The sequence below is a fragment of the Prinia subflava genome, chromosome 3 (assembly GCF_021018805.1).
Source record: "Prinia subflava isolate CZ2003 ecotype Zambia chromosome 3, Cam_Psub_1.2, whole genome shotgun sequence".
Taxonomy (NCBI): Eukaryota; Metazoa; Chordata; class Aves; order Passeriformes; family Cisticolidae; genus Prinia; species Prinia subflava.
Genome location: NC_086249.1, coordinates 76141924 through 76165817, shown reverse-complemented (window position 1 = coordinate 76165817; position 23894 = coordinate 76141924). Strand labels below are relative to the sequence as shown.

The window sequence follows — 23894 nt, the reverse complement described above, 5'->3', positions numbered from 1 at the left end:
AGGGAGCCAGGCTCTTCTCAGTGGTGCCAATCACCACAACAGGAGGCAAGGGGTAGCATCTGTTGCACAGGAAGTTGTACCTGAAAATGAGGAAGACCTTTACTGTGGGGGTGACTGAGCACTGGAACACATTGTCCAAAAAGGTTGTGGAGTCTCACTCACTGAAAATATCCAAGAACCATCTGGACACAATCCTGTGCAGTGTGCCGACCCTGCTTGAGGAGGTTGGACCAGATGACCCACTGTGGTCCCTTCCAACTTGACTGATTGTGTGAGCACAGCAACTCTCCAGCCAGTGTATACTGTTTCTCTGACTTAAATAAATGATGTGCATGGCTGCTCTTGTTATAAATATTGTCAACGGCTTAGCCTAAATTAAGAATTAACGAGACCAGAAGGCTCGAATCCTCTATATATAGATTTCTGTAACTCTCCAAGTTGGCCCGTGTATTTCTGGCTCCCCAAGGAATGAATGTACAGCGTTGTGCAGGCGCCAGCTCAGGATGAATTTATTCCGCATCGGTCTCCCCGCGACAGCGGCAGCGGCAGGGGCAGGGGCAGCGTGGGGGCAGTAGCAGGGGCAAGGACCGCGGCAGCGGCAGGGGCAGGGAAAGGGGCAGGGTGGGGGCAGCAGCAGGGGAAAGGACCGCCGCAGGGGCAGTGGCAGGGTCGGGGACAGCCCCGCCGGCCCCGGGCAGCTCGGCCCTCCCGCCGTCCCTCCTGCCGCCCGGTGCCTGGGGCGCGGGGTGAGGCCGGGCCGTGCCGTAGCAACCGGGCGGCCTCGGTCTCCAGGCTCCCAGCGGCACGCAGGGCGGCCGGGCGGGCGGCGCTGAGGCCGCGGCTGCAGGCAGGTGAGGGCGGAGGGCGGCCGGGTGGGCGCCGCCGCGCTGGGCAGGAGAGGGGCGGCGCAGGCGGCGGCCCCGGTCCCGCCGCAGGGCAGCGGCAGCCGGGGCCCGGCGCTGGCGCAGGGCAGCGCCGCCGAGCGTGGCCCTGCGCCGCGGAGGCCCCGGCTCCCCTTCGCCGCCCGTTGCCATGCGGTGTATGCAGGGACGCGGCCGCTTGCCTCAGGTGGCCGCTGCGAGGGCGCGGCGCCGGTAAGCGACAGGGCCGGGGCTCACCCTGGCCCTTGTCCCCTCTTCCTCAGGACCTGCTGGGGTTTTGCGATGACACCTCTGCCCCGTTTGAGAAGGGGCCCCATCAGTGTATAAATATCTAAAGGGCGGCGGCCGGGGCGGATGTACGCCAAGAGGAGGGAGCCAGGCTTTCTCAGTGGTGCCAATCACTAGGACAGGAGGCAAAGGGCATAAACTGATGCACGGGCAGTTCCACCTGAATAAGAGGAAGAACTTCTTTACTGTGGGGTTGACCGAGCACTGGAACAGATTGTCCAGAAAGGTTGTGGAGTCTCCCTGCCTGGAAATACTCAAGAACATCCTGGACACAATCCTGTGCCATGTGCTCTAGGGTAATCCTGCTTGAGCGGAGACTGGGCCAAATGAGCCACTGCGGTCTCTTCTGACCTGACCCATTCTGTGATTCCATTATTCCATTTCCTCAGTGGGCAGCCAGCAGCCTCAGCCCTCTGCACTCCTGTTATCTGGGGTATGGAGCTTCAGGCAGTGTGGGGCAGCTTCTGGGCTGTGAGGTGTGTGGGCTTTCCTGAGGCATTCCTGCCTGTCAGGGGCAGCCCAGGGGAACGGCCCCAGCAAACACTGCCACCCGCACGTTACACACTCCGAGCCAGGGGTGGGTTACAGCTTTAGCAGTTTGTTTGCACTGGCCAGAGCAGGAAGGGTAGAGGTGCCCAGATGAACTCTGGTTCACCTTTTGAAAATAACCTGTTTGGGTTCGGATCTTGGGCTGAAGGCTATCTCAGCTATCATTGGTTTTGAGCTTACTGTTTCCACTGGAAGTTGCTTCATCTGCTTTCAAATGCTCCCTTTTCAGACAGAGCATTTCATGTCCAGGTGTCGTTTAAGCAACTGGGGATAGTACTGGAGGCCAAGGCAAGGGAAAATCTGTTGCCATATCTCTGGGCATCTGGAAAATGAACCAGCACCTGGGGTTCATTCTCTGATGCATGCTGCTGCCTGAAATATGTCTTAGCTAATACCATGAGCATTCTGTGGAACTTTTACTGCATTCTGAGAGAAAAGTGGCACTTTTCTTGTGCGCCTTGTGGCTTGCTGTAGCCTTTCACTATAGGCGTTGTCTGCCACAGCTCCCCTGTGGCACGGGCTTCCCTTTAATGCCCCAATGCCCAGGCTAGTCAGGGGTTGTGCTGCACAACGCCTGGGGTGTTAGGGTGCAGAACAGAGTCCTGCTTTTTTTAAGTCCTCCCTGCCCTTCACACTGTTCATCTCTTTCTTCATGAGCAGGACAAAGACTGTTTGTATGTTTCCATATGGGTATTTGAACCCATATAAGAGGAATAAGTAGCATGTTCCATTCTGCAATGAAAGAGGGAGAAAGCTAAGTCTTTGGGTATTTATATATTTTATCCTGTTTTTGCTTTTACTGTGGGAAAATCTGCTTGATGACAATGGCTAACAGCTGGCCTGCTAGTGATTCATAAATATACCTCATTCAGTCATCTTACTTATTAAAGGAAAAATCAAAGCACTGATGTCTCAAAGCAATACACTCAGCCACTATATGCTACCTTGCTTTGTCTGGCATTTTGTCTTCTGTTAATCTGCTGTGTTTTATTCACACTTGGGCCTTATACCACATTCACACACATAATTCCTTTTCTTTGTGACTCATCTTGTAGTCTTATAGGCAAAGTTATGAATCTCTTCACAAAATTGCATCTCAGATACTCCCAGTTTTAGTCATAAATTGGATTATAACAAAGGTAAGATATGCTGTAAAGCAATAATGGAATATGATACAGCTGGCTGACAGCGTGTCAAAGCATGACACTCGTTTTTCTAGCATATTGGCTCTTTTTAATGATCATTTAGGTTGAAGGAAGGAAAACAATATTACCAGTTTTCTGATTTCCCACTTTTGAGCTTGTGAATCCCTATCAAATCTGATTTTGGCCCTTCTTGCGATGGAGAATAGCTATTATTTTTACTTCATAATATTTTTTTTGCTTGCGGAAAATCCTGATCTCATCCTTCTGCAGTTTATTATTGGCTGGGCATGTGGAGCTGGTCTGCAGTTCATATTGACCTGTGCATGACAATATTTATATTTTTTAAAAACAATGATTCCTCAGGGTTTCAGAATAAAGCAAAGAGGAGCTGCCAGTCAAGAGATCTATCATGACTGCTAATCCATCTAAGAGACTTGTCTGGAGTGACTGTGAGTATTTCATCACTATTTTTGCATAGGTTCCGTGTTTTCCTAGATAACTTCCAGTTTCCACCATGCACTGTGGTGTGCACGCTGGCTGTGTACAAGCCATTCTGAAGCTGTGCCACTCTCACCTGGGCTGTGTATGGGGTGCAGAGCTAGCCTTTATGTATTTTTGGAGAAGGAAGCTGTGAATGGCTGTTCAAGTGACTATAAACAATGCCTGGCTGTATTCAAAGCTCCAGCAGCTGCAAAGCTTCACCTGCCTCTCTTTAGAGTTAACATCTGTCACTGCTGCTTCAGCACAGAGCCAAGGAGGGCTGGTAAAATGCCAACCTCTACAGGCATGCCAGCCCAGTGTCCTGCTTGTAGGACTGATGACTGGGAAAGAGCTCATGCCAGTCTACTTTGTATAGAAGCCCTCGGTCACTGAAAGATGATTTCTGAAGATAAGAGTCTCATTTCCTTTATGTAGTGTTAACTGCAGAACTGTCTATCTAATGAACCTATGGAACCAGGTTGGTTGTTATAATAGCTGAATTTAGCAGGGAGTTCTGATCATATTCCATACTAGACTGAAGGTTATTTTGGAGGCATTAAAGACAGAAGTACCTTCCTTTGTATTTTGGGCCCAGTTTGATACGTGCAGTACATTTACAGGCAATTTACTCTATACGGGCAAAGGAGGACTGGGACACACCAGATGATGTTGGTACTGGGGAAAACATACAGAAATTTCTAAAGTCCACAGAAAGTAAAGTTAGATACAGCAAGGGTATTTAATCAATTGGAGCCAGCTTAGCTCACTCAGAGTATTTTGGGAATGAACAGGAAATACCAAAGTCCTCCTAGAACCTCTGTGCTGAGAAACAGAGGCATTATTGTTATCATTGCTTCCATTTCTGCCTCAGCGCTCTGGGGTCTGAGCTGCTGCTGCTGCCAAATGCAAGTAGAGCTAGCCTAGCAAACCGTACTGCCATGCTCAGGTGTGTTCCATGTCCTGTAGAACTTAAAAGGAACCTGGATCTTCATGTCCATGGTTTCTTGTGCATGCACATGATCCATCACAGCCCAGAACAGAAACTGACGGAATCATCATTTAAACTTGAGGCGAGTCATGTGGCCAGAGGAATTTCACCAGCCTTGCAATAAAGTCAGATTCTTCTGGGGACAATGCTATTGCTTATGCTAGGAGTTCAACACACAATTTTTAGGAAATCCTTGTTTATTGCATAATGCTTCTAATGTATATGTAGTGACAATCTGACAATCTTTGAATGCCTATTATGTGTTCTGATTTCCAAGACATAGGAGAGATGTCTTAGGAGTTGGAAGAAGTGCCATCTGGCAAACTGGAATTATTTCAGCATACAAGAGACATTTTGTTTAATAAATTGAAGGTGAATGCATATGGATGAATAAACAGCTGTAACAGTGGATATGTAGGACTGAGAGTAGCTCTCCAGATTAAGGAAATTATTCAGTATAAAAAAAAGAAAGAAAGAGGTAAGTTATACATATATGCAGGACCATGGAATACAGGTAAAGAAAGGAGAAATGAATCTTGTTTGGTTTTGAAAGTGTTTGTTAAAATGGAAATATAGTGTTTCCCTCATTTCTCTTTACAGCCTTTGATGCCTTTGATTCAAAGCACAGACAAGATCCTGAAGATTCCCACATGGTCCACAAGAAGAAATCAAAAGAAAAGGAAAGGAGACTGGTGGTCGGTCAGTGGAGGACAGATGTTCAGTCCCTTGTTTCCTCTTCTAAATGGCTTCAGCGTTATGGTCTCAAAAGAAATAAATTGTCCCTGTCCCAGATTTTGTCCCAGGTTGGATTCCAGCACAGGAAAGGTATAAGACAAATCAATAATAGAATAATAAATCCCCCAACTTTGAAGAGTCTAGAGAGTCATACTCATTCTGCACCCCAATGTACACAGTGGAGATTTTCACATGGTAATGGCAGAAATGGAAACTGTATCCACAGTTGCTGACATTGCCAGTTCAGAGGACTGAGAAACTCCTTCTCCTTTGGAAGGACTTAGGGTCTGAGAATGGCTTTCTTTTCTCAAGTGTACTGTTTCTTTGCCCTAGGCTGCAGTTCACATCCTCACATCTCCAATATAGCTTAGCTGGTGCTGCTGAGACTGTTAATCTTTTTCTTGCAAGTAACACACGATAAGATCTGTCTCCTTTCAGATGGCAAACATAATGTATGCCATGCCATAATCTGTGATCTACTATAGATCATCAAGGCTAGTAAACGTATTTGGGAATAGTATATTATTTCTGGGGATCCAGCTTTAAGGAAAAAGTTAAATTTAATTAGAATTCAGTCTGCTTTTCATGCAAAGTCAGACTATAGAAAAATGTTCCTTTGCAGTTATCTGACAGCTGGAGGGGAAGAGTTTGCTAATAATTATTAACCACTGCCATAATGGTGCTTTGCAGAGCATGGTAATATATTCTTTTCTTTGAACAGCTTGCTGCCGGAGAACTAGGAATTTTAATGTATTGCAGTAGTTCTAGGTTGCATAATTTAAGGTTTTGGCTGGCTTGTGTCCATAGGGCTTTCAAAGATCACCAGTGCAATTCCTGATATCTTGTATGCTGCAGGTGAAGAAGAAGCTGTTAAGCAGGGTTAAAGTTGTTACAGTGTTAGGAGCAGAATGTACTAGCTTGGCAGGGCAGCATCGTGTACAGATAGCTGCTTTATGACGTTAGCTATTCCCACCCCTAATGTTTTCCTATCAGTGGAGATCCTGGAGAAGATTTCTAGCTACTGAAAGTGCAGAGTGCAGCCTTTTCCTTAGATGCACTCACTTCTGCACCTATTGAGTTGTGTAAGAGAACAGCATTATCTGTACCAGATTTTGTATTTGGTTTGACAGACAAATATTTGCAAGTCCTGTTGTGAGGTTGCCTAAACCTCACAATAATTAAAGTCCCATGTAGCTATGTGTGTTTTTTCCTCACTTCTGATTAAACTGGGAGGAAGCAGCAAAAGCAGGGCTGCTCTATGGGAGGAAAATGAACCAGGAGCCAAAAAGGACTGCAGCCCAGGCAGTGCCCTCACTGAACAGGATACAGTCCTGGTGCAGGGCAAGGTAATTAACCATGTCTAGGGTCCATCCAGGGAATACAGCCAAGGACAACAGGAGATGCAGCCAGAGGTTGAGGGCCTCAGGGCTCCATCATAGATATAACCAGAAAATAAAATAAAAACAGAATTAGAATTTCTCTCAAGTTTCTTAATGTCAGGAGCTCAATATTGATGCATGCGCCTTACACAGGGATGACACACACATCAGTCTGAAAAATACGTTTGAAGTAGTCCCAAAGATTAGCAACTTGATCTTTTGTAAATTTTGCTGTAGATTATGTGACCACCTTGGGGAAACCTGTGGCTTCTCGATATGCAGATGGTCTGTTTCCTCAATACAAGAGAGCACAAGATGGCAGCGTGTATAATGTAAGTGTGGCTGGTGTGGTAACTTCCCTATGTGCTTAGAAGTTATTATCACTGTAGCAGAATGATGAGACTAAAATGTCTTCCTAAGGCATAAAATACTTATATTCTTTGTGAGAACTTTATCTTTTGATGATTTTTGCTTCTGTTTTGTCAAACTGTTAGTGATAAGTGGTAGAAAAGCTAGATAGTTTTTTTTCCCTCTAAGTCTTAGTCTCTTGCCTTGGTGCAGCATTGCAGTAAATCTTTTCCAGATGAGATTGCAGTTTCTAAGCAACATCTACACTGTCTTGAAAGAGGGAACCCTTAAAGAGAAGATGCTCAGAACCAGTTAAAAAAATAAAATTGTAACCAATAAAATAAATGGGGATGCTGAAACAAGAAGACATAATGTGCTGTCATTGCCAATGCAAAGCAGCGCTTTGCTTAGTGCCAGCAGGTCACAAAAGGCTCGGCCTATTCTATAGAGACAGCTAGCTGGATCTCTGCCCAGGCTCATGTTCTAAGGAATGTCTTAGCAACAGCTGCTGGCAGCCCCATTGTTAGGAGGATGGATACTGATTGGAGAGATGTGCATGTGAGTGTGGAAGGGAGAGAGCTAATTTATAAAGGATTTTACAAAAGCAAATGGTTTGTCATTTTTTCTGACGACCAGAGTCACTTCTGATGGCACAAAGCTTAAAAATGGGTAAAGAACCATTTCAGGGAGCCTTTTCCCCTCATTTTATTCCCATTAATTCAATATGAAATATCTACCTAATGTCTTTTAATCTTAGGACGTGTTGTTAGCAGCAGGAAAGGCATTTTTGCTAATATAAAATCTGGTCAGATCTCCTTTAGGATGTTGAATACAATATTGTATACAGTTACTACAGGCTTAGAAGAAGCAATTCAAACCCCAGAGCAGGTACTGAGAAGAGCTGGTAGGATGAACTGCAGTGAAGTGATCATATGATAAGAGGGCTTGGTTGATGCTGAAATATAAGCCTGAAAGAAGACAGAAGAAGGGTAGTATTATTGCCCTTGAATGCTCCAGAAAGGCAAATTACAGGGATAGAAAGAAACTGTAGTTTTCTCTGCTAAAAGCCATGCTAGTCCAAAAATAAATGGGTATGAACTAAATGAATAAAATTAGGCTGGACAGTCAGAAGTTTCCTGGCCCTCAGAAAAATGGAAATCTGTGCTTGCTTGCTACACGAGAGGGAGTATTCTAAGAAAACTGCTTTATTTTAAGATTGAGTTTGTTCGGTGTAGTGCAATAAACTTCTTTGTATGAATTGGACTGTCACAGAAGGAAACTGGATTTCTAAATGCGCCTTCCCAGGCCGACATTCCTTTGGCAGAGTGCCTGAGACTCTGTACGTGGGAGGCACATTATAGGGCCTGAGCTGATATTAAAGAACACAGAAAAATACAATTGAGAGGGAGAAGTGTGCAGACTGACACACAAAATAGCTTCTCCCTGAGAAATGTTCTTGTTTAAAAACTTCTGAATTTCCAAGCTTTTGTACTTATCCTGGAAAGGAAATTAGAAGTAGAAGGCAACAAGCAAATCAACTCACATGGGCTAGAGATACTGGGGGAATCTGTGGTGCATTTTTAGACCCACAGGTCATGGTGAATGTGTATATGTTTATTCATAGAGAGGATGTGCTGGTTTTAGTTTTAATACTGGTTCTAGATTTTACTTTACTGAAAAGATATGATAAGTTTTAGTTGTTGATTGCAATTATTTGAACTAAATTTGCCTAAGCATCTACCTACAAATAGTTAATCTGTAATGCTGGGCATTGTTAGTGAAATAATAGTAAAAACAAGAAACATTTTACATTTTCCTTTCAAATGCTAAAGACAAGGGGGAGATTGAAGTGTCCTAGAACCAAACCGTATGCTGCCTTGTATTGCTGTAAAAATTTTTTTTAAAACCGGTCCAAGTTCTAGTCTGAGAAGGTATAAAGTTTCTGTGTCCTTATTTGTTCACCCATCTGCTCTGCAGCCCTTTCTACATCCTAGCCTGTGTTCTAATTGCTCCAGTTTTGAGACAGACAAGTCAGACAACCCACTGGCACTGTCCCATGCTCACACAAAAAGATTATGAAAAGCAATTAGGACAAAATGCAGTGCCTTTTCTTTATAGCTTAGATGCATTTGTCAAGTGTTTGCTCTTAAAACAGTGGCGGGAAAATGGGTTGTTTTCACTGCTACCTTAGCTGGCATATCTGACGCTTACAAACTAGCTATGCAGCTGTGCTAAGCTTGGGGCTGCATTTATATTATTTGTTTTGATGTTCAGTTTCCTTCTCTCCCTTATTTGAATAAAGCTGACAGCCAAAAAAGAACTGATTCTTCATTTTGTGGATTGCCTAATTGGAGCTATTGAGCTATATCAGCAGCGAATGGAATGGTTAACCAGTGAGAGCCGGCAGATATTTGGAGTGATTCAAGAACAGTGCATTGTCTTTGTGCTGGATTTTGGCACTGCAGCTCCAACTGAATTTGATGTATGTCGGGATGCACTTTCTATGGTACTTGTGGAACAGGTGATACAAATTTCCAGATTCAACCTTATTCGGTAAGCAGAAAGAATCAGAATCATAGAATGGGTTGGGTTGGAAGGCACATTTAAAGGTGATCTGGTCCAATACCCCTGCAAATGGGCAGGGACACCTTCCACTAAACCAAGTTGCTCAAAGCACATCCAGCCTGATCTTGAATGTTTCCAAGGATGAGGCATCTCCCACCTCTCTGGGCAACCTACTCATGTGTTTTCACATGCTCATAGTAAAAAATTCTTCCTTTTGTCAAGTCTGAATATAGGTTCTTTTAGTTTTAAACCATCAGCCCTTGTTGTATTGCTACAGGCCCTACTAAAAAGACTGTACCCATTTTTCTTCAAAATCTGTTAGAGAACTGAAAGGCCACAATCAAGTCTCTCCAGGCTGGACAAAGAAGTCCATGTCAGCCCATTGCTGGAGAATAAAAAGGAGTTGCATGTTATATGTTTTTGGATAAGGTGCTTTTTGTACTGGAAATTGTCATGATTCATGTCATGCTAATAACCGTAGATTTCCCACCAATTTTCACCCATAGTCATGCTGAACTTGCCACTTATGTTTAATAGAAGGCCACTGAAGTTACCTTGAAGAACAGATAAAGGGTAACAGAACCCAAATACTGACACGTCTTCTACAAAATCAGGAAGACTGGCAACAGCAGTAATGCCCTTCAGATGCTGCAATATTAGTGAAATGATGAGGTTCTATCTGACCATCTACTGCATTCTTATGTCTTTAGACATTACAAGTTTCTGCTTTGCAGCTAAATGTGCACTCCCCCAAGTGCCATAGGCACAGGCATAGCCATTTCTATTTCTATAGATTTCCATGCTCACAGAAATCAGTAGCAGCACTAGGAAACAATAGTAGATTTCCATAACAAAAGATTCCCAAGCGCTTGTTCCCTAAGAGGAATAAATGAATTTGTATTTAGTTAGAAGAATAGAAACAGCTACTCAAATTTTACCTATCTGCAAAAATTCTCATACATGCATGAGGATTTGAATGTGGAAGCTTGGGTTTGGATAGATGAGTGGATAAAAACAATCAAAAAATTAGGTCATGTAATTTTAAAATTGGTTCCACAATTAACTTGCAATTATGTGGTGATTCTTTATGTTATTTTACCCAGGCGTTGTCTTACAGACTTGATTCAGGTGCCCTATCTTAATTCTCGAGATTGTGATACTACTGAGAATTGGAAAGGAGAGTAATAAAATCACAGAATGGTTTGGGTTGGAAGGGACATTATAGACCATTTAGTTCCAAGCCCTCTGCCATGGGAAGGGACACCTTCCACTAGACCAGGTTGCTCAAAGCCCCATCCAGCCTGGCCTTGAACACTCTGAGGGATGGGGAATCCACAGCTTCACAGGGCAACCTGTTGTAAAAGTAGATACTTTCCAAATAAGATATTTTCCAAAGTAGATAACTTTCATAGTTTATGAGAACAGAGAACTCTTTCTTTAAAAATGAACTGCAAAGCCAAGTCAAAATTGAAACAATAATTATGTTCATCAATTTGTTTTTGCAGGAGGGAAACAAAAGACAATATAGTATATAAATTACAACTTTAATAGAGTCTTGGGAAATATATTTGTATTTTAGATTTGCAAGAAACTCTTAAAATAGTTCTTGATGGAATGTCACAGACACTGGAACCTGTCGGTTTTACAGATCTTTTCTGCCTTTTTATGAATAAGTGCACAGGCAAAAGTGCTCATTGGCTTTGTACTTCTGTTCTTCCATTAAGACTACGGTCTTTTGTCAATTAAAATACCAAAAAGCCTAGCACCACAAATTTTATTTTTGATGGCTAACTAAAGATCAGCTGTATTACCAAACAAAAAGTCACTTAAACTGCTCTGACACAAAGGTTGTAGAGCAAGCTGTGGAACAAGACCTGTGGAAGACACTTTTCTTTTTCATGCACATATTTTAAAAACCTGATTGATCTTTTATGATAAGGAGAGTTATGAATCAGGAGCTACTTTTAAAAATATTTATCTTCCCTGACTCTACTTTGGAAACAATTGTCTCAAAAAACCCCTTATGGAATTACAGTATTTTTCTAATGGTTTAATTTTTTAATTTGCTTCCTTTATTGCAAGTCTAGATTTAGTATTTGTGGTTTATTGTAATTCTTATTTAAGAATATAAAAGAATTGTAACAATAGCAGAGCTCCACTCTCTTGTTCTGCCAGCATGATTCTCACTGTTTCTGATTTATAGTTAATCTCATTTTCAGGGCTGCTCAGGATCTTATGAAGTGGCAACAGAACTGTACTCCTGTGTCTGAGCATACTGTAAAGTCTGCAGTTACATGGCTCTGGAAGCTGGACCATATGACAGCTGTCAGCCATACCAGCTCTGCTGAAGCTCTGCAGGAAGCCATGGGTGATGAAGCGGTAAGCTCATGCATCTTTTCAGAAGCCCAAGTAAATCTAAGAGTATTCAGTGCAAGGCTGGCTGCTGTCACTTGCCCTGATCAATGTTGCAAAGATAACTTTGAACGACAGCATTTGGAAAGAATTTTTTCCCTCAAGTGTAGCTGCATACTATGCTTAATGATTGTCTTTTTTATGTAAATGTACTGTATTTTGAATGCAGAAACTTATTTTCTTGCCTAGAGTACCCAGAATAAATAACATTCAGTCATTAAGGGAAAGAGAAAACACCTTCCCTCCCACTTTCTTTTCCATATAAGTTTTTCAGGGCTTCAAGTTTATGAGAAAATTTCTAGTCAACATTATTTAAGCCAGGGAAACCATTTTTTTTATGTATCCAACTTACGAAAAGTTATATTTAAAATTCAAAATAGGGAGTATGGAGATTTATGGAAGTTTTAGCTTATGATAAGTCTACACAAATTCTTTTTCATCAGCCAGGTGATAGCTAGACTTTCTTCTGGGACAGAGACAAATCATTTACAGTTATTCCTGCAATTAAATACTGTTCATTTTTAAAAGTACCCTATTACTTTATTCATTAGAGTCACAAGAAATGAAACATATATGCCATCATTTGAGCTAGTCGCTTAAAACTTGTGTTATTAAAGAAATATTTTATTACATTTCCTTACAATGTATATTCTTTCAGTTCTCTAACACCTGAATTTAATGGAAAATTTGGCCTACGGTCTGTGGAGTAGAGTCATTGGTTTTCATTGCTGTTAGCATCCATCCCTGTGCACAGATCCAATCCTAACTCCTTTGTAAATATCTTTATGAGACACTGTTTGAAGGGAAAGATAAATTTTGCCCAAGTTACCTTCTGGTTCTTCCCTATGCTGCTGGATTCTTATCCAGATGAGCCTTGATGTTTGGAAACCAATATTAAAAAGCAACTGAGTAAGGAACAAATTATTCACCAGTGAAATATCTCTTTTATTAATGCTTTTTAAAATCTTCCCTCCATAAATCTTATTAGCATTTTCAACTTCCTGATGAGTGACTAAAAATTATACTTGTATTTCAGCATTGTCTGAATGAAAAAAGTCTTGTTGGACCTGATGAATCTCTGGGTGAACAAACAGAAATTAAAATCTGTCAGACAGAAACATATGTTATTTTTCCAGATATTGGTAGGCCAATAGGCAATCTGGAGGAGTCAATTGGGTCAGTTGCTCAACATAAAACAAACTTAAATTACTCCTAAACAGAGTCATTATCATTCATAACCGACAGTTCACTTAAGAGCAACATTCACTGTAGTGCAGATGGAGGATACCCCATTCAGTCCTAGGCAAAACTAGTCTACTTACTGAATAACTCATTCCTAAGAACTGGCTTTGTCCACAGAAGTTGCTCCAAAACAGGAGGTTGGTTTTTGTTTGTTTGTTTTTGTGTGGTTTTTTTTTTTTTCCCTAGACATTGTTCTTCTTGCCATTCCTTCAGCTGGTCTTTTCTTCCCATATGTGGTGATTCCTTAGATTTCCTTTCCTTATGACCTGTAAATCCCAACCTCAAGATCAGTCTGCTGTAATGTTGCAATCATTTGAGCTCTGCCTGCCACAAATGCATTCACAGTGTCTAGCCTTCAGTTCTGTACAGGTGCCACTCCATGAAGTGTGGATCACTCATCCAAAACAACTCCCCACCAAGATCAAGACTGTGGGGAACTGTTCATGTTGTTCTCCTTTCTGTTCTTATATGAAGTTTGTTTGCTTGTTTAAATGTATAAATTACGATTTTCAAAATATGAAGGACTCACTTGAAAGGTTTTTACTTTTCCCCACTAGCCTATGAGGAACATTTCCTTTGTGGTATGTCATTGCTGGGTTTGTAGTTAAGTAGAGTAAGTAGTTAAGTAGAGTGGTTCACAATTTTTAAAAAATTTCTTGTGAGGGGTTGGTTCAATATCAGCCATGCCTAATAAATGTCAGCATTTTAAAAGTTGCAGAGGCAGGCAGTAAATCCCTTGAAGAAAATGAAAATTTCTATTCTTGTTGAATATCAAGTTTATGAATTAATGGCAGTCTTAGAGGGAAGGGAGGGAAGATGTGTATCTGAGGGAACACAGGGAAAAATGGTTGTGTAATATGCATGCATTGCTCTGGGCCAGGAGCCTCTTCAACAAAAGCAGTAGGAACATGGTGTTGTCCAAGGATTGGGTCTCATCTGGGAGACCTGTTTGCAGGCTCAGATAGCATTTTAGCTGGGGGAGGCAGACAGGGAACTTTGTAAAACTGAACTAAAACACAGATAGGTGCAAGAGTTTATTCTTTTTGTTTCTGTGTACCCTTTTCTAAAGCTAATAAGAATTTTGTTAATTTTGCACTTTAATGAAAAACATTAGTTTTTCTCTTTACCTTTAGTATTGGTCTAGAATTATCAGTGATGTTAGGATACCTGGTCCTGCTTGCTCCCAAATAAGTGGAGTCTGTAACTATGGCCTTCCACATGGAGCATCTCACTCCTCTGCAAGAAGAACTTCAAAAGAAGTTCAAGGTGGCAAGGTGCTGCTCCGTTAGTTTTCCGATCCAGCGCAAAATTGGGTTGCTGCCTGGGAGAGACATCTTCCAGTGTTGAGAAAGGTGCCAAAAGGTACATGAGGGTGAAGCTTGAAATGCAGAAATTGTTCAGGGAGCTGGGATATCAATCAGTATCCAAGGCAGTAGTGGAAATGTATGACCACACTTGTGGGTGATACTAAATATGCTTTACTACTGCATGGAATTATGTGAATGCAGAGACATTTCCTCAGTGCCATCTCAGACTCAAATAGTTGTCTTTTGTGGTGCACATCCTGGGATTCCTAGTCATATTTGTAGAATCACAGAGTAATTTGGGTTGGAAGGGACCTTAAAGACTGTTTAATTCCAACACGCCTGCCATAGGCATGGACACCTTTCACTCGACCAGGTATCTCAAAGCCCCATTTAACCTGGCCTTGAACACTTCCTGGGATGAGGTATTCCTAAGTTCTCTGGACAACTGCTCCCGGTGCCTTACACCCACATAGTGAAGAATTTCTTCCTTGCATCTAATGGAAATCTACCATCCTTCAGTTTAAGTCTGTTCTCCCTTTTCCTTGTGTCCCTCTCCAGCTTTCATTCAAGCCCCTTTAGGTACTATAAGATCTCCCCAGAGCCTTCTATTCTCTGGCTGAACAGCCCCAACTGTCTCAGTCTGTCTTTGTAGGAAAAATGCTCCAGCCCTGTGATCATCTTTGTGGCTCTCCTCTGGACTTGCTCCAGCAAATCCATGCCTTCTTATGTTGGGGGTTCCAGAGCTGGACACAGTGCTTCAGAAAAGGTTTCATGTGTAGAGGGGCATAGCCTTGCCTTGCTGGCTATGCTGATTTTGATGCAGCCCTCAGTATAGTTGGATTTCTGGGATGCACATTTGTGGGTCATGTTGAACTTCTCATCAACCAACATTCCCAAGTCCTTCTCCTTAGAGCTGCTCTCAATCCATTCTCCACCCAGACTGTGCTTGAACTTGGGGTTGTCCTTACCCAGAAGCAGGACCTTGCACTTGGCCTTGTACTTCATGAAGTTCAGTTGATTCCATGTCTCAAAGCTGTCCAGATCCCTTTGGATGGATCCCTTCCCTCCAGGGCATCAGACACCACACAGCTTTTGGTGTTGGCAGACTTGCTGAGGGTACAGTCGGTCCCACTGCCCATGTCACCAACAGAGATGTTAAAAAGTGCCAGTCCCCAAACTGACCCCTCAGGAGCACCATGGACATTCCAGCTGGACATCAAGGTGTTCGCCCCCAACTGTTGGAGTGCAACATCCAGTCAATTCCTTATCCACTGAGTGGTCCATCCACCAAATCCATGTTTCTTCAATTTAGGGACAAGGATGTTGTGCAGAATAGTGTCAAATGCTTGATGTGTGTCCGGGTAGATGAGGTCATCAGCCCCACTGTAGAAGATTACCAAATTTATCAGGCATGGTTTGCCCTTAAAGAGGTCATGTTCCCTTCTTATTTTCCATGTGCCTTAGCATAATTTCCAGGATGATCCATTCCATACTGGGCACAGAAGTGAGTGTATTCAAATGTATTTTTTCAGTTAAACAATGATTTATCAAGTATTTATCAGATGGTATCTACCATCTGATATACTGATGATATACTGATATACTGATATATATCAGAACTGATATACTGCACATATTGTCTTGAAAGTCATCATGGGATAGTTGCTTGTTACATCTGTTTTTAATGATGGTGAAAATTCAAGAAACATCATACTTACCATGAGGATCGTTACATGGATAAGTGCAGGTAACATAAAATCCCTCATAATGCAATATTCAAGCAATAACTAAAAGACATTTTTTCAGCTTCTCTCTCTTCTTGTAATAACATTTTCAGAATATAAGTGTGTGTGGTTGTAGCAAACCTGCCAAGCTCCTTCTGTCTTGGGAACTATAAAAAATACAAATCATCTGTAAATACCAGCAATAGCACTCAAAAAAATCACAGAATCACAGAATATGCTTAGTTGGAGAGCACCCACAGGATCATTGAACCCAACTCCTGGCCCTGCACAGGACCATCTGCAAGAATCACACCATATACCTGAGAATGTTATCCAAATGCTTTTTGAATTCTGTCAAGCTGGTGCTGTGACCACTTCCCTGGGGAGCAGTTCCAGTGTCCGACCACCCTCTGTGTAAAAAATTTTTCTAATGTCCAATCTAAACTATCCCTCACACAGCTGCATGCCATTCCCACACTGGTCACCACAGGGAGGAGATCCGTGCCTACACCTCCTCTTCCCCTCATGAGGAAGTTGTAGACCACCATGAGGTCTCTCCTCAGTCTCCTCTTCTCCAGACTTAACAGACCAAGTGACCTCAGACACTCCTCATACAGCTCCCTATCAAGGCCAATCCTTGTTGCTCTCTCTTGAATGCTCTCCAATAGTTTAGTGTCTTTCTTATATTGTGGTGACCAAAACTGCACACAATATTCAAGGTGAGGTTGGACCAGTGCAGAGCAGAATGGGAAAATCACCTCCCTTGACTGCTATCTTTCCTAACCTCAGAATACACGCTGCTAGTAAAGCCATGTCTGGTATAAAGTGCCTACTTTTCAGCCTTGGCAAGGCACCAACATAGCATGTCTCTTGATAAAAGTGGCATATGGCACAAAGCCTTTTTCTGACTAATGATGCAATTGTCCTTCCTTACACCTCTTTCTGGCTTCAGTTAACTTGTGTGGAAAGAGGCTTGCATTGGGCAGAATCACACCCAGGGACTGTGGGATAGGTTCTTGTCTCACTTGGGAAAATTTTGTGTGGCCTTCCTTTGAATTACTAGCATAAGTGAGAGGAAGAACCAAAGGTCTGAAAATCTTATAGCCCATGTAATGCATCAGTTTTACCAAATTTTCCTACCAATACTGAGCACAGGTCAGTGCTTGAATAAGTATCAGATATTTACGTAAAACATCTTCCAATTACCTTTTTTTCCTGCTTAATGACAGGTTGAAGCTGTTTATTACTTTGCTGTGGGGGATGTTCCAGTGGACACAAAGCAGCTACTCCTTGAAAAGGTTTCAGATGGCTCTTGTCCAGTCAACACGGTGTCTTTCAATGCCAGGGAAGATGAAACTATTATTTTTCTGAAGGAGTTGAGCCACTTGACATCTGGCAGGTATGACAAAGAAGGACAATAAAGATTTCAGCGCTCGTGAAGTTCTTTGCTGATAGGAATGGTATTGGGACATACCTGAGTATAATCCATGAGAAAAATGAGACAAAGCAATTCAGTAAGTGATCTGGAGATGAGGAAATAGTCTTAAGGGATATGACTAGAATGCAGGCCCTGCTTAAACAGTCCGGCTTTTTTCTGCATATGTTCTCACTGGCTAGCAGAAAGGCTATTCCCTTTTTGTGCCCAAAATCATCTGCCATCTGCCTCTCTCTTGAAGTGTGGAAAACAGTTCAGGGGAAATGGTCACAATGTAAACTGAAATAAGTTTTTATTGTGTTGCTTTGTACTTTAGTAGTATCCACAAACACCAGAAATAGATCTAGAGTTTTGCTGGGTCAACTGCCATAGAGATGTGCTGAAACGGAAATCTCTGTCCTAAATGATCAGCTCATGGAATAATAGAAAATGGATGAGGTGTTATTCTTCAGGCCTTGCTGTGTGGAAAAGCAGTTCTGTGGCATGCTCTCTAGCATCCTTTTGGTATGGTTGGTGGAAATGAATATATTCCACAGCTTATGGACTGCTTTATCCTGGGAATCAGCCATGTGGTGAGAATCAGCCATCAGTAGAAATGGATAAGATGACTTAAATCTTGATTCTGTTATCAAAATAAGGAAAACAAATGAGCAAATATAAAACTTACAAGACCAAAGTCATACTCAACAGCAGGAAGGCAGAAGGAGTCAGTAGGTGTTTCTCTGCTTAACAGAAGTCACCATACAGTTACAGACTTGTGAAATGGCTGCTAGCTTTTTCTGCTTCACTGTTGTTTGTGCAAGTGTGGGATGCCCTCCAACAGTAGAAATCTCCCAAATGACAGCAGAGCAATTGGTAAGATGGCAGCTGCTTAGCTCTTTTATAGCCATCTGTGTTTAGAAAAATCTTTTAAGAGATTGGAGCCTCTGCCAAAAACAAGACTGTGGGAAAGTGTTATGTTTGCTCTGGTCTGATGTGTGTTTAAAATGATTGTGGTCATTTAGAAGTGTGGTACCTCTATGGTACCAGGTACACTGCCAGTCACTATCTCTCATTTTCTTTTGGCAGTGTTTATACCTTCTTTGTTAAAGGAAAGTGAATGTTTCTTGTAAGGTAGAGACAGAGGCAAAGGGTTGTGGCAGGGAGCTGAGAGGAATTGTTCTGTTTGATACTATTCTCACAATTGTCTTTTTTCATGAGTCTAGCTTTTGTGCAGAGAGTTACAGGGCCAGTTAATAGCTTGCTGGTGGATATTTGCCTGGTAACTGTATATAAGTTTAAGTCAGCTTTCCCACAGGAATGGCCAAGTTCATGGACTTTTCATGCCTTGAACCTGTTTCTAGTCTACTTCTGGTTTAGAAATGCATCTTTTTCCTGCTTTGAGACCTTCTCTGTTTTGACAATGAGGATAAATGAAGTCTGCTTGTCGTCCTGATTTGTATGTCCATAATGAAATAAACGTTCCTGTTAGGCTTTCAGCTGGGAGGATAATCTGATAAAAAGGTGCTAGTGTCATCTCAGACATCTCAAATTACATGCCTGCTCAGGCTCTTAAAAACATTAATTAAAAATAGATTTCCAGGAAATTGAAAAGTAAGGTGCCTTGCAGTAAGTAATATTGAAAAGAAAGAATATTCTACATGAGAAGACTTTAGAAAGTACATAAATGTATATTAAAAAGTTTGATAATATTAATAATCTTATTGTAGTTGAAGCTTTAGATATAATTCTGTAGTTGTATGTGTGAAAGACATCTCTTTAAAATTAGAGAAGTATTATGTATTTTGTGTACTGGTGGAAACTCATTTTGTATTACAGATTCCATGCTTTTGCTGAGAAGAATGACTATAGAGATGCTACTGGATCTGCACTAAAATATGAAGAGGATGGAAAAATATTAATTGCCCTGAACTCTGGAAAAGTGAAAGGGCAAATGCCACTAGGTAAACAATATAAACCTCAAGATTATACTGATATTATCAGTGAGGTATCAGAATAGAAATGTAGTTGGGGAACTTGATGAATATAAAATCAAAAGAAACCTGTAGGTGTGGGTGGGGTGAGGACAGGACTGGTCTGGAAATTGAAATTCTCTGTATGGGAAGGAGAGGGCATGGAAAAGAGAAAAATTAAGAGCGTAGAGGATGTGCATGTGAGAATAAAAGAAAAGTGAAAAAAGCAGAAGAAGATTATTTAGGAATATGAAGAATAGTATTTGTGTGCTTATGCCAGTGACCGTGTGGAAATGTATGGAGAAATGGTAAAAGGGAAGAGGAATACTGTGGCAGACCATATGATACAACAGCCAACATCAATATACGCCAAGTTCATAGGTAATATAAGGGGATTAAATCAACATGAGGTTTACTTGCTTGTCCCAAGAACTTGTCACAAAGACAGGCAAAAAGCACAATAAAATGACTGTAGAGAAGTCAGTGCAAAGTGGTGGTGGGAGGATTGATAGAAAAAATACCAGGAGGAAATAACCAAAATAAACAGTTTCACTGGTGGGTGGAGCTGGGCAGAAAGCTCAATGTGTTTCATATTAGTCACAGTGCTACTTCCTCTGGGTAAGTCAGTGGGACTGAACTGTGGTTTCAGCCAGGGTAGGAGGAGAGGGGCTTGTGATGTGAAGTGAGGCTTTGTGTGTCAAATCTGATGTCTTTCTCAGCAGGAGAGTAAAAAAAAAAAATTCTTTTAGACATCAGGAATCATAAGATGTCTGTAGTCTAGTGGCTCAACACACCTACCCCCTACTCTCCCTTTGTTCTAGGGCCAGTAGTGTTGCCCCAAAGGTAGAATAGTTTTATCCTCTTCTCACTGTTAGGGAATGTATGGCATAAGGTGGATGCGGTGTCTCATGTAAGGCTGTTCGACTGACTGGCCCATATTTGGGTTGTAATGAAGTTTCTTGCATACTAACCTACCTTCACTAGGACCATGATTATAACTGCACAAGAGAAAGACCCATTGTGGGGGGCCAGAAATAAAGGAGTGAAGTATCACCTGCTTTTTTGAGTTGTGAAAGGACAACCAAGCCTCACCCATGCAGAGTTTAGAAACCAACAGCAGAGCCTGCTTCAAAACGCTATCGTTTCATGCTAATGCAGAGCAGTATAATGATTGCCTTCAGTCTGCTGTGAGTGCTTTCCTGCTGTACCACGTTTGGGGGTGTGCATGGGGGAGCTGCCTCCCTCTTCCCCTGGGGCAGTCAGCCTGTTTCAATAGAGGAGCCCAGAGCTCCTATATGATTGAAATTACTTCCTCACCAGTGTTTCTAAAGCTGAAAGCTGAATAGCTTTAATCGCTCAAAAGGGCAGTAATCCCCTTGAAGTGCATTGTCTGTTGTGTCTTATTGCTATTATGGAGTGGGATTTATGCATTAAAAAGGAACACAATTAGCTTTCTGCATTTACTGGGTATTACAAGCACAGTCGTGACATCACTGGCAGCCAATTGGAGTGTTTCAGTCATATGCAGAATCTTAAGTCCTTTCAGAAAAGAAAACACATTGAAGACATTATTCTGGTCTGTGTCTGATTTCTCTTGTTTCAGAGACTCCTTCAAGGGTGTAGTAATAAGGCAATAAAAATAAAGGTGTCGATCACTCGTTTGTGAAACTGGTTCTTGGATGTGTGGCATAAACTACACAAGGAAATAAATAGAGAATGAACCAGAGATTTAATCCTTCAAATGTGGTGTTCTAAAAACTAAAGGGAGGCACGGGAATATTTTGATTATGTTCCTTTTTGCACTACAAATCCAACAGCTGGAAGCTGAAACTCATAACCATGTTATATAGATTGGAAAAGCTGTTTTAACAACATCTGATAGTTTCTGAGTATCCACTGAATATCAGCATTTTGCAAATACCACACATCTTTATGTTCACTCCTTTTCATCTGCTTAACCAGAACGAGTCAGAAGTGAACTATTTAAAATTTTAGATAAGAGCTCAATTCTCCCCTATTTTGCATCTTCAGCAGACATTTAGAAAGCAAGTGTGAGAAACTGACAATTTTGAATTTTTTTACACTCATTTTGAGTGGGTGCTTGAGTTCAAAACAGGTGTAACTCATTAAAGCGTTAGGGTCCTTATGCTGGCAGCCTCAGATTTACTTATGGCAGAGAAATGTTTTTACATAAAGCCTAATTTCACCAATGTGATAATATCTCCTCATCCAGCACTAATTTTCCTCTTGTCACTTCTGCCTACATTCTTTGTGCAGTTTATTCTACAGCAAAAAGCTGTAGAATTAAGCAATCTTGTTACGTAGTTAAAATTATAAATGGAAAGGAAGTGACATTTAGGTTGGAACTTGAAGACATAGAGGGCAAGGAATGGTGGAAGCTGTGGAGAAAAGATATCTTTTTGGAAAAGGGCATATTTGTTCATCTGCTTGGAGTAACAGGGTGGTAAATGCAGCATAGGGCTTGAAAAGCAGTGGTGCCTTGAACTAGATCCTGAAATGAACAGAGGGTCCTCAGTGGCTGACATAGAAACAGTAAATTTCTCTGTAGTGGTTTCTGTGTGGTGGAATAGATGAGCTGGCATGTGTAGAGAAAATGCAAATGGACTGAAATCAGGATTTTACTGAAGTGATAAATCCAAACAGAGAAGTATCTGATCTCCTTGTGAACATTATAAGGCTCTGTTCTTGAGTGTGCTTGATTTTCACATTTAGGGAAATTTGATAGGGAATATTTCAGGTTGTTGTGTGTAAAAAAGGGAAGTGTTAAGAGGGCCATTCTCCTGTATGACACTGAAGTCAATGAACTCTGCACTGTTTATATACACTGACATGGGAAAGGTTGAACCCTCCCTTTGGAGAACTAGGATAATGACTGAAGAGTAGCTACTTTGCCTAGAAGCTGTAGCAAAGATCGTTGCCTCTGCTTTTTTCTTGCATGTGCTTTGTCTAGTTTCAGCAGCCTAACCTTGGCCTGGCAAATCCCTTTGCTAATATGTAGAGAGTGATGCAGATAGCTGTTCTGTGATACCACATGGGATACAAAGTTCATTTGCTTTGTCCATTTGCCCAGTGGAAAAGGGGCAGGATTGGGCTGCAGTGAGTTTCAGTGCAGTTTGACCTGGCAGGTAAAAGCTCTGGACTACCTTCTTATGCTTCTTTGTGCCTTCATTCATCCCCCTCTAAGCGGAGATTTTAAAAGTCAATGCTTTAGGGTATATTGCTGTGTTCTGCTGCCACGTGGAGGCTGAGAAAGGGACTGGCAGTGAAGAAAATCAATTTCCCCATCTTCCTTTGCCAGCAAATTCATTTTCAAATAGATCTTATTTCATAATATTTGGATTTGCTTGCTTCTACAGTTTAATTCAGATAATCAGACAAGTAAGAAATGGTTCTGTTTTCCATGAATTGTTTTTGTATTGGGATTTGCTTCCTGTTTCAAAGATATTGTAAATATTTTTTATATTTTATGGGCTTTTTTTTTTATATGCAGGATTTTTTCATTAACAATATGTAAATCATATGTTGGTCATTTACCAGAGATGTGCTTTGAGGGATGGACCACAGCTGAGAGCCACATCTGGAAGATACTATGCCTTGCATGTGTATGTAGGTTTTGATTTTGGGGGTTCAGTTTTGAAAGCCACAGGGGTTTTTTGCCACTCCTCCTTAGCTATAGGGGAAAAGAGGACAAACTGGAGGTACAGCTGAGCTTTCTGTATAGACAGAGAAAGCTGCTGTGGATATCACTGCTTGCAAGCTTCTCTCCCCATTGAATCCAGGAAAAATGTTGTCGGAAAAAAGGGTTTTAAGGAACTGGAATTTCACAATGTGCAGCTCTTGGTGCCTGCTTTTGTGCTGTGTAGCAAGTGACATCAAGCACATTTCCTTTGAAAGAGTATGGAGTCTTACTTTGCTGTGCTATAAGCATGAATGAGGAAAAAATATCTTCTCATGAATACCAATTCAATCCATCTATCTTAGTCGGGACAGTAACAATAATGCTGTAAAACTGATGAGGCCCTAGCATCAATTTAAGGGAAAACGAAGCAACACAATGATATAATTGTTATTGTTTTAGAGGTAGTTAAATAGACAAATTGCTTTCAATATTTTCAAACAATGAAAAATATTAAAAATATTCATAAAATTAAATCTGGATTACAGTAATTGACAGCTTGTGGAGAATATCCAGATTTAGTTGGAGACAGCACTACTGGAATTGCATTCTTAACTGCCTTAAACTTAGAACTACATTCATGTGTGGTGTGAATGCATGTGTTTGCATTTCTGGGGAGAGATTGCTTATAAAATAAAAGTTGAATTATCTCCAAAATATTTGAAGAGAATACTTTTCTTAAATTTAACAGGTTTAATTAGAGACTGAAGTTTTTTCTTTCTTTTGTGCTTCATGTTGTGGAATGATCTGCTGTTGTGAAGCTTTTT

General features: G+C 41.4%; 1 protein-coding gene across 1 annotated transcript in view; it reads left to right on the top strand.

The window, feature by feature from the left end:
• Positions 1–722: 722 nt before the first annotated feature.
• Positions 723–23894, top strand: part of VWA3B (von Willebrand factor A domain containing 3B) — a 60717-nt gene continuing 37545 nt past the window's right edge. The window contains 8 exon segments of the mRNA XM_063392544.1: positions 723–851; positions 3227–3312; positions 4932–5156; positions 6683–6777; positions 9096–9346; positions 11578–11737; positions 17273–17442; positions 19297–19421. Coding sequence (XP_063248614.1) covers positions 3273–3312; positions 4932–5156; positions 6683–6777; positions 9096–9346; positions 11578–11737; positions 17273–17442; positions 19297–19421 — 1066 coding nt within the window. The 5' untranslated portion in view covers positions 723–851; positions 3227–3272.